Genomic DNA, 13,089 nt, shown 5'->3' on the forward strand with positions numbered 1-13,089 from the left:
CATCTTTAAAGAAACATATTTTAATTATGTAATATTCTCAAATATATCCATAATTCTTAATGAAAATTTGTCCTTGCTTCCAGAACATAATTTCTTTATAACAAGCTTTGTACTTAAAATAGTTATTTGTAACTCCTGATCAAGAATTTTTAACTACTATACCTCCAATTTCTTTTATAATCTTTGAGAAATTTTAAGAGAGATTTTTTACATAAGTGATAGTTTTGCACCATTTTTACAACCATTTAAAACTTTGTAACTGAAATCATATTTTTTTCTTTTTTCTATTGCTTTATGTTAATCACCATAAAATACATCATTGGTTTTTGATGCAGGGTTCCAAGATTCATTCTTATGCACCCAGTGCTCCATGTAATCCCTGACCTCCTTAATACCCACCACCAGGCTCACCCATGCCCCTCACACCCCTCCCCTCTAAAATTCTCAGTTTCTTGGGGTTCACAGTGTCTCATGGTTCATCTCCCCCTCTGATTTCCCCCTCTTCACTCTTCCTTTGTTTTTCCTAATGTCTTCCATCTTATTCCTTATGTTCCACAAGTAAGTGAAACCATATGATAATTGACTTTCTCTACTAAATTCATATTTAAATAATGAAAGAGTTCTCTTCTTTCACTGACAAATTTAATGTTAATGTCAGAGTTCATTCCTTTCCTCATGAATAGCTACTATTTACAGAATCAATTGCTTAGAAGATTTTCCTTTGCCTACGGATTTGCTTAGTTACATGGTAAAAAATTAATTGATTAAATAAATGAAAAATCCGTTTCCAAATATTCTATTCTCTGCCCTGGGTCTAACAAAACGAATCTGTTTTTATGATCAGAACCTAAATCTAAGTGTTAAACTCAGTTATGTAAGACTTCGGTGTCATCAAGAGTCCCCCAAGAAGCAAATGCCAAGAAATAATTAGACCTGCAAGACATTTATTGTGGTAAAAAACTGTGAAGGATAAAATGGGAGGGAGAGGGAGTCAGTGATAAAGGCCTTTAGACTGGGTTGAAACTCTGACACCTAAGAAAGAAGAGAAGGATATGCTAGGAAAATCTCAGACTATAGTGCAGTCCTACAAAGTCTGTTAGGATGACAGGAAGTACCTAAGGAAGATTGCCTATCAGAAGACACCTGTGTTACACAGCTATTGGCCAGCTCCTCTATAACTCATTACTCTAAGGCCCTGGCTGGGAACATCTCAGAGCGAGCAAGGACTCTGCCTGAACACAACAGTGAATCCATAGGAGTATAAGCTAGAGACTATCAGTCAACAGTGCTTCCCAAAGCCAGTTCTCTCGAAAAGGAGCTAAACAGCACCTTTCTATGACTGCTATGGTCCAATGCCAAAAGCAAGTTATACCCCAAAGTTTTTTCTGACTTATTATTTATTAATATCTATTATTATATTTTACTAATTATTGTAACATTAAATTTATTATTGTTGTTATCTGAACAAGATAATGCAATTCAACAAGTATTTCTTGACGTCCCATTATGTTTGATATTCTAAATACACAAATGTGAAAAGCATTGGAGAAATAGGAAATCTATGGGAAAAAGCATCTAGTTAAATGCATTTATTACCTTATTGGTGGGAGAAGGTTTAAGTATATTCACAAAATGTTGCTAGGAATATAATTTATTACTATTAATATACACCATTTTTCATTAGAAACTTCACTGGGTAAGTAAAATAATGGCTACAATGTTTCTCCAGATACTATGTGCAGAATTTTCCTTAAAGTGATAAATTTCAAAATTTACAATAAGAACTATATGCTCTTTTCCAAATATTTGGTATCATTTTGGAGGGTAAAGAATGCAAGTTTTATAATGCAATAAACCACCCACCCCTTATTGGGATCCTGAGATATATATGTATTATTTCTCTAATCATTCCTTCTTACAACAATGACTGGCAATGAACAGTGGTATCTGTGTACTCTCTTAGATATTAAATACAGTGGATTTGTAGACAATCTCAGAAGCCATAAGTACCTGGTATGGATTTTGCAATTACTGCAGGGAAAAAGGAAAGTCAGAATAATAACATAGAAAGTGATAAGAAAAATAGAACAAAAGGACAATATTAGGGGGATCTGATCCTACTTTAATCCTTATACACAATTTGAAATGCATTTCTTCGAATGCTACTACCTATACCAGTTATTGCTAAAAGTAAGAGTTCATGTACTGTTTGTGTCTAGATCAGTGAGCTCTAATTTTAACTTTATGTAAATGAAAAAACTAACCACATTCTTCCATATTAGAAGTAGCCCAGAAACAAAAGTAGTATAAAAGTTATTTGAAACATCAATGCATAGTTTCTATTTATAAAATATATTAGTTACTTGTGTAAACTTGCACACATGATGGAGATACAGAAGGAAAAATAAGACAAGATTAGCTATCAGCAAAAAGACAAGCAAGTCTATTAAACCACACATAACACAATCTGTAGAAGCAACATGGTTATGCACATAGGCTCATCTTGAAAAAAACACCAATAATTATAAAATAAAAACCTGGGTTTCTTTATATTATTGCTGCTTCTAATTAGAACATGTTTCTACTCCAGATTTTAATCAGGGCTTTCCTCAGTGCTATTTTGACATCCTTATTCCTCAAACTGTAGATCAAGGGGTTGAGCATGGGCCCTACGTTAGTATAGAAAACTGAAGAAACTTTTCCCTGCTCCATAGATCCAGGAGAAGAATATTTAAGATACATGAATGCTGCTGACCCAAAAAAAAGAGAAAGAGCAATGATGTGAGAGCTGCAGGTACTGAAGGCTTTTGATCGTCCTTGAGCAGATCTGATATGAAGAATGCTAGTGAGGATAAAGACATAAGAAATCAGGATGGTAAAACTGGGTACTGTGATATTAATTCCCACAACTATCAGAACTACCACCTCATTGACATAGGTGCTGGTGCAAGAGAGTTGGAGAAGAGGAAGAATGTCACACAGGTAATGGTTGATGATATTGACATGGCAGAAGGTCAGTCTAAGCATGCAGCCTGTGTGGGCAGAGGCTCCAGCAAATCCCATCATGTATGCTGCAACAGTTAGCAAGCAACAGACCCGATGGGACATGGTGACCCTATACAGCAATGGATGACAGATGGCCACATAGCGGTCATAGGCCATTGACGTCAACATGTAGCATTCCGAGATGACAAAAAAGAGAAAGAAAAACAGCTGTGTCATGCACCCGACATAAGAGATGATGTTCTCCCTTGATACAAAGTTCATCAGCATCTTGGGGGTGAAAACAGAAGAGTAACAGAGATCAATGAAGGATAGGTTGAAGAGGAAGTAGTACATGGGGGTGTGGAGGTGAGAGTCGAAACCGATGAGAATGATCAAGCCAAGGTTGCCCACCACAGTGACAATGTAGATCATCAGAAACAGGAAAAAGAGGGGTTGCTGGAGCTCTGGGCGGTCTGTTAATCCAGCAAGAAGAAATTCAGTCACTGAGGAGTCATTTCTAACCAATATTGTCCTCCTTGGAAATCTGTGAGGACAGAAGAAAATCCCGTTAATAGAAACTCCAACTCTGGGGCGCCTGGGTGGCTCAGTCATTTGGGTGGCTGTCTTTGGCTCGGATCATGATCCTGGGGTCCTGGGGTCGAGCCCCGCATTAGCTCCCTGCTCAGCAGAGCCTGCTTCTCCCTCTTCCTCTGCTTGCCACTCTGCCTACTTGTGCTATCTCTGTGTCAAATAAATAAAAAAGAAAAGAAACCCTAGCTCTCCTCCCTCTCCTTACAGTCTTATTTATGAGAAGACTCAGACCAGCAAATAAGTCCAACTTCACTCCACAGGGTCAGAGTGGACAGGCACACACACCCTTTAACATTAAAACCACTCTGTCTTGTTTCAGGAGCAGCACGTGACAAACAACTGCTCCTGTCTTTACTAGAAGATACAGGGATGGAGCAGCTGAGGATAAAGGCTACCTGTTGGTGAGCTTCGGTAGTGGGGAGCTATCCCCAGCTCTCCCTTTCACTCATCTGATCCTTCACTTCCTCGTTCCTACTCTCATGTTTCTATTACCCTACCCAACACCTTAGTTCCCTGTCATAACTACCATGAAAGCAAGGATTCCTCTTGGACACAGACCATACCACAATAGTGTTTCATAGAAGAGAATCCCTACCAGTCTACAGTGTTTTCAGATAACTTACTGCAAGAATCCATGAAGTCAGTAATGGATAACAAGTATTGAGGAGAACCTTGGTAGCCTAAGATTTATAATTCATCATATACTCAGGTATTTCTATACACTCCCCTTCTCTGGTCCATCTTAGCTGGACAGAGAATGAACAAAGGAAAGTGGATGTATTTTCCTTGGTTTTGTAGGAGGGCATGGAAGAGAAAGATAATTAATGTGGACATTGATTAAAGTTTATGAAAATGTATCAGGTTGTATGCTTATAACACATAACCTTTTTTCTATGTGCATTTCAATTAAAAACTTTATCTTAGGAAAGAGATAAATCTCTTCCTTTGATCTTGTTATATTCTGCATGTGTCACTTGGTACTGGTATAGCTATCTTGCTGCCAGACGAAGGATGAAGAGAGGGTATGCTCAGAATAATGCAGGTGGTACAGTCAGAGCTTCATACATTGAATTTCTTGTTATTCAATATAAATATTTTCCCTCATTTTTCAAGAAGAGAGAGAATAAGAGATAAATAGAAATGTGATTAACTTACTCTCCCTCCATTGAAAGAATTGTGCTGACCCTCTATGTGATCTTCTTCCTTTATTGGCCAAAGATCACATCACAGATATCACAGTCTGAGCATTCCAGGAGTCATTCTTGGTTGTAGATCAAACTTGTTGCTATAAACTTACTAAGAAAATATGAAGGGCAACTACACACTTGACACCTGTGCCACTGGGTCATAGAGCTCAAGGCATGTGCTTAAGGCTTATATATGAGAAATCCAGGTCCATGTCCTTTAGGACCTTCCCATCATGCTAAGCTCTATAGGGAAGAAACTGGTGTCTCTGTTTATAACGTAATTGTGACAATAAATATTAATTTCCCATCAGGGACTATACATTCCCTAGGGTATATAAGAAAGGATCCTATCTGTCCCCTGTAATTAAAATGTTATTGAAAACTAAGGAGGGTATGTGATGTGATGAGCACTGGGTGTTATACACAACTGATGGATTGTTGAACACTACATATGAAACTAATGATATACTATACATTGTATAATTAAATTTAAATTAAGAAAAAAATTCTCTATATTTCTAGGTAACATATTAGTTTTAAGGATTTAAGTTCATAAGGATTTGTGAATATTTCAGTAAAGTTTATTTCGCCTTTTTAAAATACTTGAGTCCTTTTAAATATTCAGTGTGTAAGCAAATTATATAGAGATCAACCAAGGAACTTTTGAACTGATTTCAGAGATTATTACTTAATAAAAATGATTTAATATAAAAATGACCCATTATTTCATGGAAATTTAATTATCCTGGGTTTTCTGACTCAGTATGTATTTGCTTTTAACATATTATATCAAATCTATAAGAAAAATGACTGTTAAGCTTCCATTTCAAGAAAATATGACTTTAGAATTCCCAGTTCTATATTAATTCATGATCATGCTGTGAGAAGGCATCTAATATTTTATCTTGAAATTATTACAAGTTCACAGGAAACTGCAAAAATAATGTATGCAGTTCCTTGAAACCAACCCAGCTTCCTACTGTAATAACATCTTTAACAACTGTAGCATAATAGCAAAACCGGGAAATTGACATTGGTATGATAATGTTAACAGGATAGGACTACAAACATTTTCCGCTTTCAGCAGTTTTACATATACTGTGTGTTTTGTTATGCATGTAGATCTATGTGATCTGACCATGTAGTATGTGGTATGTGATCATGACCACAATCACAAAAGAGAAGTGTCCCACTACCATGCAGGAACTCCCTTCTTCACACCCGTTTCCTCCCACCTTCCTCTGTGTCTTCTGGAAACCATTAACCTCTTCTCCATCTCTACAGTGGAATCATCCTAAAGGCAACAAATGAGACTGCATCATGTATAACCTCAAACTGGCTTTGTGCACTAAGCATGATGCTCCTAAGTCCATCCCAGTTGTTGCATGCATCAATGCTCCATTTCTTTTACTATTGAGTTGTGCTGCATGTTTTACAACCCACATTTATTCATCCTTCTGTAGTAATTTAAAAATAATGAGGTTGTTTAATACACAGCTATTTTATTTATGGAAAATATTTCAGGGGCAGGGGCAAGAAGATCACAGTTGAGATTGGTTCTTGCAATTTTCTCTTTTTTGAATGAATTTTACTGTGTTACAGTTTAAGTACAATAAAATGCATCCACTTTAAAAGTACAGTTTTTCAATGACTTTCATGTTATTGTAACTGCCACCATAATCAAGATATAATCATATATATGATATAATCATATATCATATATTTAAAGAGTATGATAAAATCATACTCTTTTGCAATCCAACTCCTGTCCTTTTAATCATGAAAGGATGCTGAAATTTGTCAAATGCTTGTTCTGCATCTATTGAGAGGATCATATGATTTGTATCTTTCATTCTATTAATCTGGAGTATCATGTTTATTGATTGGCATATGTTGAATCATTTTTGCCTCCCATGGATAAATCCCACTTAATAATGGTGTATTATCCCCTTAATGTGCTACAGAATGTAGAATTCTGTTTGGAGATTTTACATCAATATTCATTAGAGATAGCAGCCTGTAGTTTTCTCTTCTTATAGTGTCCTTGCCTTGCATTGGTATGAGGGTAATTCTGGCCTTGTACGATGAATTGGACAATGCTCCCTCCCTAAAATTTTGGAAGAGTTAAGGTTTGGCATTAATTCTTTAACTGTTTGGTAAAAGTCACCAGTGAAACCATCAGGTCTTGGGCTCTTCCTTCTTAGGGATTTTTGATTATTGATTCAGTGTTCTTACTTGTTATTGGTCTGTTCAGATATTCTATTTCCTCATGAATCAGTCTTGTAAACTGTATGTTTCTAAAAACATATCCATTTCTTCTCGGTTAGCCAATCTGCATATAATTGTTTATTGTCTCTTATGGTCCTTTGTATAACTGCAGTATTAGTTGTAATGTCTCCACTGCATTATAGTATCATCATGTTATCATGGTCTTCTTTTTTTTTTAATTTATTTTTTATTTATTTTCAGCATAACAGTATTCATTATTTTTGCACCACACCCAGTGCTCCATGCAATCCATGCCCTCTATAATACCCACCGCCTGGTACCCCAACCTCCCACTCCCACCCCTTCAAAACCCTCAGATTGTTTTTCAGAGTCCATAGTCTCTCCCCTTCCAATTTCCCCCAACTCCCTTCTCCTCTCTAATTCCCCATGTCCTCCATGCTATTTGTTATGCTCCACAAATAAGTGAAACCATATGATAATTGACTCTCTCTGCTTGACTTATTTCACTCAGCATAATCTCTTCCAGTCCCATCCATGTTGCTACAAAAGTTGGGTATTCATCCTTTCTGATGGAGGCATAATACTCCACAGTGTATATGGACTACATTTTCCTTATCCATTCATCCATTGAAGGGCATCTTGGTTCTTTCCACAGTTTGGCGACCGTGGCCATTGCTGCTATAAACATTGGGGTACAGATGGCCCTTCTTTTCACTACATCTGTATCTTTGGGGTAAATACCCAGTAGTGCAATTGCACTATCATGGTCTTCTTTATCTCTTGTTATAGCTATTGAGTTAAAGTCTATTTCATCTGATGAAGAATAGCTAACCTTACTGTTTTTTTTTTTTGTTTCATCTTGCATGGAATATTTTTTTCCACCCCTCATTATTGTCTCTGTGTCTCTTTTAAGTCTCTTGCAGGCAAGATATAGTTGGGTCTTGTTTTTCATTTGTTTGTTTACTTATTCCGCCTCTCATTGGAAAATTTAAGCTATTTACATTTTAAGTAATTACTGATAGGTAGGGACTTATTAATGTCTTCTTAATTATTTTCTGGCTGTTTTGTAGCTTCCTTATTCCCCTCTTCCTCTCTTGCTGACTTCCTTTGTGACTGGATGACTTTCTGTAATGGTATGCTTCAATTCCCTTCTCTTTGTCCTTCTATATCTACTGTAGGCTTCTGTTTTGTGGTTACTATCAGACTGTCATAAAATATCATATAAACATTACAGTCTATTTTAAGGTGATAACTTCAATCACATACAAAAACTCTATTCTTTTACTCTCTTTTCATATTTTGTTTTTGATGTCACAATTTATCTTTTTATATTGTGTAAACTTTAACAAATTATTATAGCTATAGTTATTTTTTTAAGATTTTATTTATTTATTTGATAGAGACACAGCGAGAAAGGGAATACAAGCAGAGGGCATGGGAGAGGGAGAATGCGGGGCTTGATTCCAGGATCCTGGGATCATGACCTGAGCCTAAGGCAGACACTTAGACTGAGCCACCCAGGCGCCCCAGCTATAGTTATTTTTAATACTGGTATCCTTTAATCTTTACTAGAGTTAAGTAGCTAATCACCATATTATAGTACTAGAGTATTCTGAGTTTGACTAAACATATTTACCAATGTGTTGTCTATTTTCTCATGTTTTCATGTTACCAGTTAGTGTCTTTTTGTTTCATCTCATGGCATTCTTTCAGTATCTCTTATAAAGCAGGTCTACTGCTAATGAATTACCTCAGTTTTTGTTTGTTGGAAAAGTCTTTATCTCACCTTTATTTCCCAAAGACAACTTTACTAGGTAAAGTATTCTTGGTTCACAGCTTTTTTTTTTTTCAGTATTTTGAGTACATGATCCTGGGTTTCAAGGTTTCTCCAAAGAAATCTACTGAGAGCCTTACGAAGGTTTTTTGGTATGTCACGGTTATTTTTCCTCTGGCTGTTTTGAAAACTCTTTCCATTAATCTTTGATTTTAAATAACTTAATTATAATACGTCTTGAGGAAGATCACTTTGGGTGGAATATCGGGGTGAACTATTAACTTAATAAAGTTAAGAGTTCAAATCTCTCCCCAGATTTAGGAACTTCTCAGCCATTATTCCTCTAACCAAGCTTTCTGACCTTTTATCCACCCTTCTCTTTCTGGAACTCCAATAATGTCTACAGTGTTTCTCTTAATGGTATCCCACAGGCCATGTGAGCTTTCTTTATCCCTTTTTATTATTTTCCTGTTCTCACTGCATAATTTTTAAATGTCCTGTCAAAGACTCATTCTTCTGATCGATCCAGACTAATACTGATACTCTTTCCTGCATTTGTCATTTCATTCATTGTATTCTTCAGCTCCAGATTTGTTTGCTTCATTGTGATGGTTTCTATCTCTATGTTCAACTTCTCATTTTGTTTGTGTATTGTTTTCATGAGTTCACTGAATCATCTTTTTGTGTTTTATGTGTTTTCTTATAGTTTACTGTGCTTCCTTAAAACAGCTATTCTGAATTCTTTATAAGACAAATCACAGAGCTCCATTTCTTTGGGATCTGTTTCTAGAAAATTATTGTGTTCCTTTGGTGGTGTCGGGTTACACTGATTTTTCATATTGAAGACTGCTGTTATCTTCGTATATGAAGAAGCAGCTACTTCCTCCAGTCTTTCTGACTTGCCTCAGCAGAGAATTACCTTCTGTCACCTCTGCTAGTGATTCTGATGCTTTCTCAGACCTTTCTATGGTTATTCCTACTCCAAACTTCTTATTTCATCTTATGGCAGAATTCTTAAACCTGTATGCCATCCCTCCAACCTGCAAAGCCAGGTTAGTTGCTGAGAGACTCCTTTTTGCTAAACTGAACACTTTTTGCTGGACTGAACGCTCAATGTGTGATTTTTTAAAGATTTATTTATTTATTTGACAGACAGAGATCACTAGTAGGCAGAGAGGCAGGCAGCAAGAGAGAGGAAGGGAAGCAGGCTCCCTACTGAGCAGAGAGCCCCATGCAGGACTCAATCCCAGGACCCCGGGATCATGACCTGATCCGAAGGCAGAGGCTTTAAGCCACTGAGAGCCACCCAGGCACCCTCAATGTGTGATTTTTCTCCAGCCTGCAGAGTCAGGCCATCTTTCCACATGTGCTTACTGGCCATCTTCTCACTGGAAGCACATGTGGAAAACCATCCACAGGATCGGGTTATGTGTGGGTAAGGCGCCCAGTCAGGGGGTGCTCATGGCTACTTGAGAGCACCCCCAGTGGCTCAACAGCCAGCTTCCCAATGTACCCAATCCCGGTACGATTAGTAGGATGCACATCCCTCTGATGCCCTCCAACGGCCCTACCTGCGACTGCCCAGAAACTCCCACCCTCAGCCACACAATATAGCTCAGCTATCTGAACGGGATGAGAAGTGGATCTCTTTGGCAGTATCTCCCCATACCTGAGGAAACCAGAACTTCATTCCCATGCTCTTATTTTCCCCAATGGCAAGAAACATGAGTCACAAGTTACAAGAACAACTTTTTTGGCAATGAGCTATGTTGCCTTGAGGGAGGAAGGACATAGGTAAAGTGAAACTGTTCCTCTTACCCTCTTCAATGCATCCAATCTTGGATTTGTTTTTACTCCGACAGTGTGCTGGTATTTCCGGGCTAAATTCCTGGACTTCCACAAAGGCTCTCTCATCTGAGGGTAATTGTCAAAATTGCTATTTTGGGGGGTGGGAGTAAAAAATTATTATTACACCATGATGTAACATATTGCTCATCTTATGATCTTATTACATTATTCATCTTGGAATTTCCTCTAAGCCAACCTAAGTCAAGACTCTCATTCTTCCTCCTCCAAGAATAAAGAATGGGACAGCCAGAATTTGGTTGATCTACTAATCAATAACAAGGGGAACACATATCATTACTCTTTCTGTAAGTGCCCATCATTATGTGTGTATCTTTGAGTGTGTGTCTGTGTGTGGGTGTGTGTGCCATGTTTTATTGTTAACACCAAAATGTAAAGAATCACATTTCAGGAGATGTTTTATCTAGCAAGATGTGAGAGGATGCAGACAGGAGCTCCACAGGCTCTGGCTGGACTCCCAAACTCTGGCATCTGCATGGTCAGAATGCTCCACTTCCTGCAAAGGTCCTCCCTTAATAACGGGCCTAGAACAGCCTGCTCAGAGCAGCAACACACCACGCTGCACAAAAAAACCCTGACGTTTTCCACCTAAAAAAACGTTGCTGCTGTCACCCCTGCCTAAGAGGTGGCTTTGATAACAGACAATAAGCTGTCAGAGAGTGAAAGTGTCCCCCAAACACCACCATCCTCCCTTCTCCAGCTTCTCAGAACTGCTGCCTTTGCTCAGTGGACTTAAATCCTCTGAAATAATTTTGCTTGTGTGATCTCTTACACTTTTAAGAAACAAAAACACAAATATTGGGAAAGAAATAGCAGGAACACTAATTTCCACAGTGCTAGAACCTACCGTGGGGACTTTCTAAACATTTAATGCCAAAATGTCTCACTTGAAATCAAAGTTACTTTTTGGAGGTAAAGAAGATACAGGAAAAGAAACTGAGACAGATTTTGCAGGTTTGTGACAAAGAGGAAAGGATCCAACAACAGGGCGAAGTTGGAGTCTGCTGGGTACCTGCCGGGCAAGGACCACTTCCATCTCATAGTGTGCCAGGACCCGGTGGGGCAGTGGTCTGGGGCTCAGGCACCAACACCCTCTATCCCCTGCCCTTGCCTGTTCGAGGAAGCAGTCCTCACCCAACCCTTTTCTGGGCATAGCTGGGGATGGGCCTGTGAATGTGTCCTCAGAGGATGCTGGGGATCCTTCGTGAAGCTGGGGTATCATCATCTACCTAGATTGAGTTTTATTGTGCTGCAAAGCCTAATCCTCTCATCCCCCACCAGTTGCTAGCTTGAGCCATGTTGGAGGAGTGAGCCAGATCTGCTTCAGTTGGCATTGGCAGGGAAGCCTCTCAGGGATCCTGTGTCCTGCCCCTTTGCCTACACTGGCCCTACTGCACCTCCTGAGAGAGAAACCTTTTCGGTCTGGCTCCACCCCTCTTTCAAAAACTGCCTGCAACCAGGTCTTGCTTCCCCACAGCAAAAGGACAGGCCACCAAGGAAGATGCAGGGAGGGCAGCCAAGAAATAAAAATCCAAGCAGGGCAAGAAGTGAGACCTCATCAATTTGAAATGGAGACAGGAAAGAGCCTGAGAAGGTAGGAGGTCCTGCGAGAGAAGATGGGGCTGCCAGGAGAACAGTACGGAGGCAGCAGAGTGAAGGAGCAAGGCAGGAGACTGTGCAGGGAGGAGAACCCTGAGAATGCAGAAGCCCCAAAACACAAGGCCCTGATAGAATGGGGGACTGAAGCACAAGAAGATGGGCCCTTCCTAAAAGACAGAGGACTAAGGCAGGAAGAGAGGCTCCCTGAAGTGAATGAAGGCCTAAAAGGCTGGAGGCGGATGCAGAGAGGTGGCTGAGGGCCCAGAGACAGGCCCTGAGAAAGGATGGGGGTGGCGAGGGTAAGGCATGGGGCACTGAGAAGCTGGGGCCCCAAGGATGGAAAGGCGAAGGGGCAAGAGGCAGAGCAACCACAGTGAGTCCCAAGAGGAGCCGAGCTCTGCCTGTTGTCAGCTGGGTTCCATCCAGACTGCTGTGACCTGGGGACCAGGTGCTCTGGCTGATGCAGTCACCCGCCACCTGAACTGGTGTGCCAAGAGACTTACTTCTTGCCTTTGAATGTTCCCAGGATCTTGGATGTGAACTTTCCTGCCTTGCTGTCCCTGGTGTCTTCCTCTGCCGGGCCCTCTTCCCTGCGCGGGACACCGAGCTGCTCCTTCGCCCTGAAGACCTCCCAGAGGCTACAGCCGCTTCTCTTGGCGCATGCTCTCCACGATGCCTTTCAGCCCGCCTCGCCCCGCCTCGCCCTGCCTCGCCTCAGCCAGCCTCGCCCTGCCGCGCCGCAGGTGGGCAGTGTGTGCAGCCCAGCAGGCCGTGTGTCCCCGGGCTGACCGAGTGGAAGATGGCCGAACCTTTGTCCCTGTCGGGCGTGTCAGGGACCAGGCCGCACGCAGCTGGCCA

General features: G+C 40.0%; 1 protein-coding gene across 1 annotated transcript in view; it reads right to left on the minus strand.

Moving 5' to 3' along the window:
• Positions 1-2,568: 2,568 nt before the first annotated feature.
• The window catches only part of LOC309841235 (olfactory receptor 8B3), a gene marked incomplete at both ends in the record, with an annotated part of 59,166 nt that continues 48,645 nt past the window's right edge, over positions 2,569-13,089 (minus strand). The window contains one exon of the mRNA XM_082684162.1: positions 2,569-3,408. Within this exon, the coding sequence (XP_082540288.1) occupies positions 2,569-3,408 (840 nt within the window). The remainder of the gene's footprint in view (positions 3,409-13,089) is intronic.

The sequence above is a fragment of the Mustela nivalis genome, assembly GCF_964662115.1.
Source record: "Mustela nivalis genome assembly, chromosome: 9".
Classification (NCBI taxonomy): Eukaryota; Metazoa; Chordata; class Mammalia; order Carnivora; family Mustelidae; genus Mustela; species Mustela nivalis.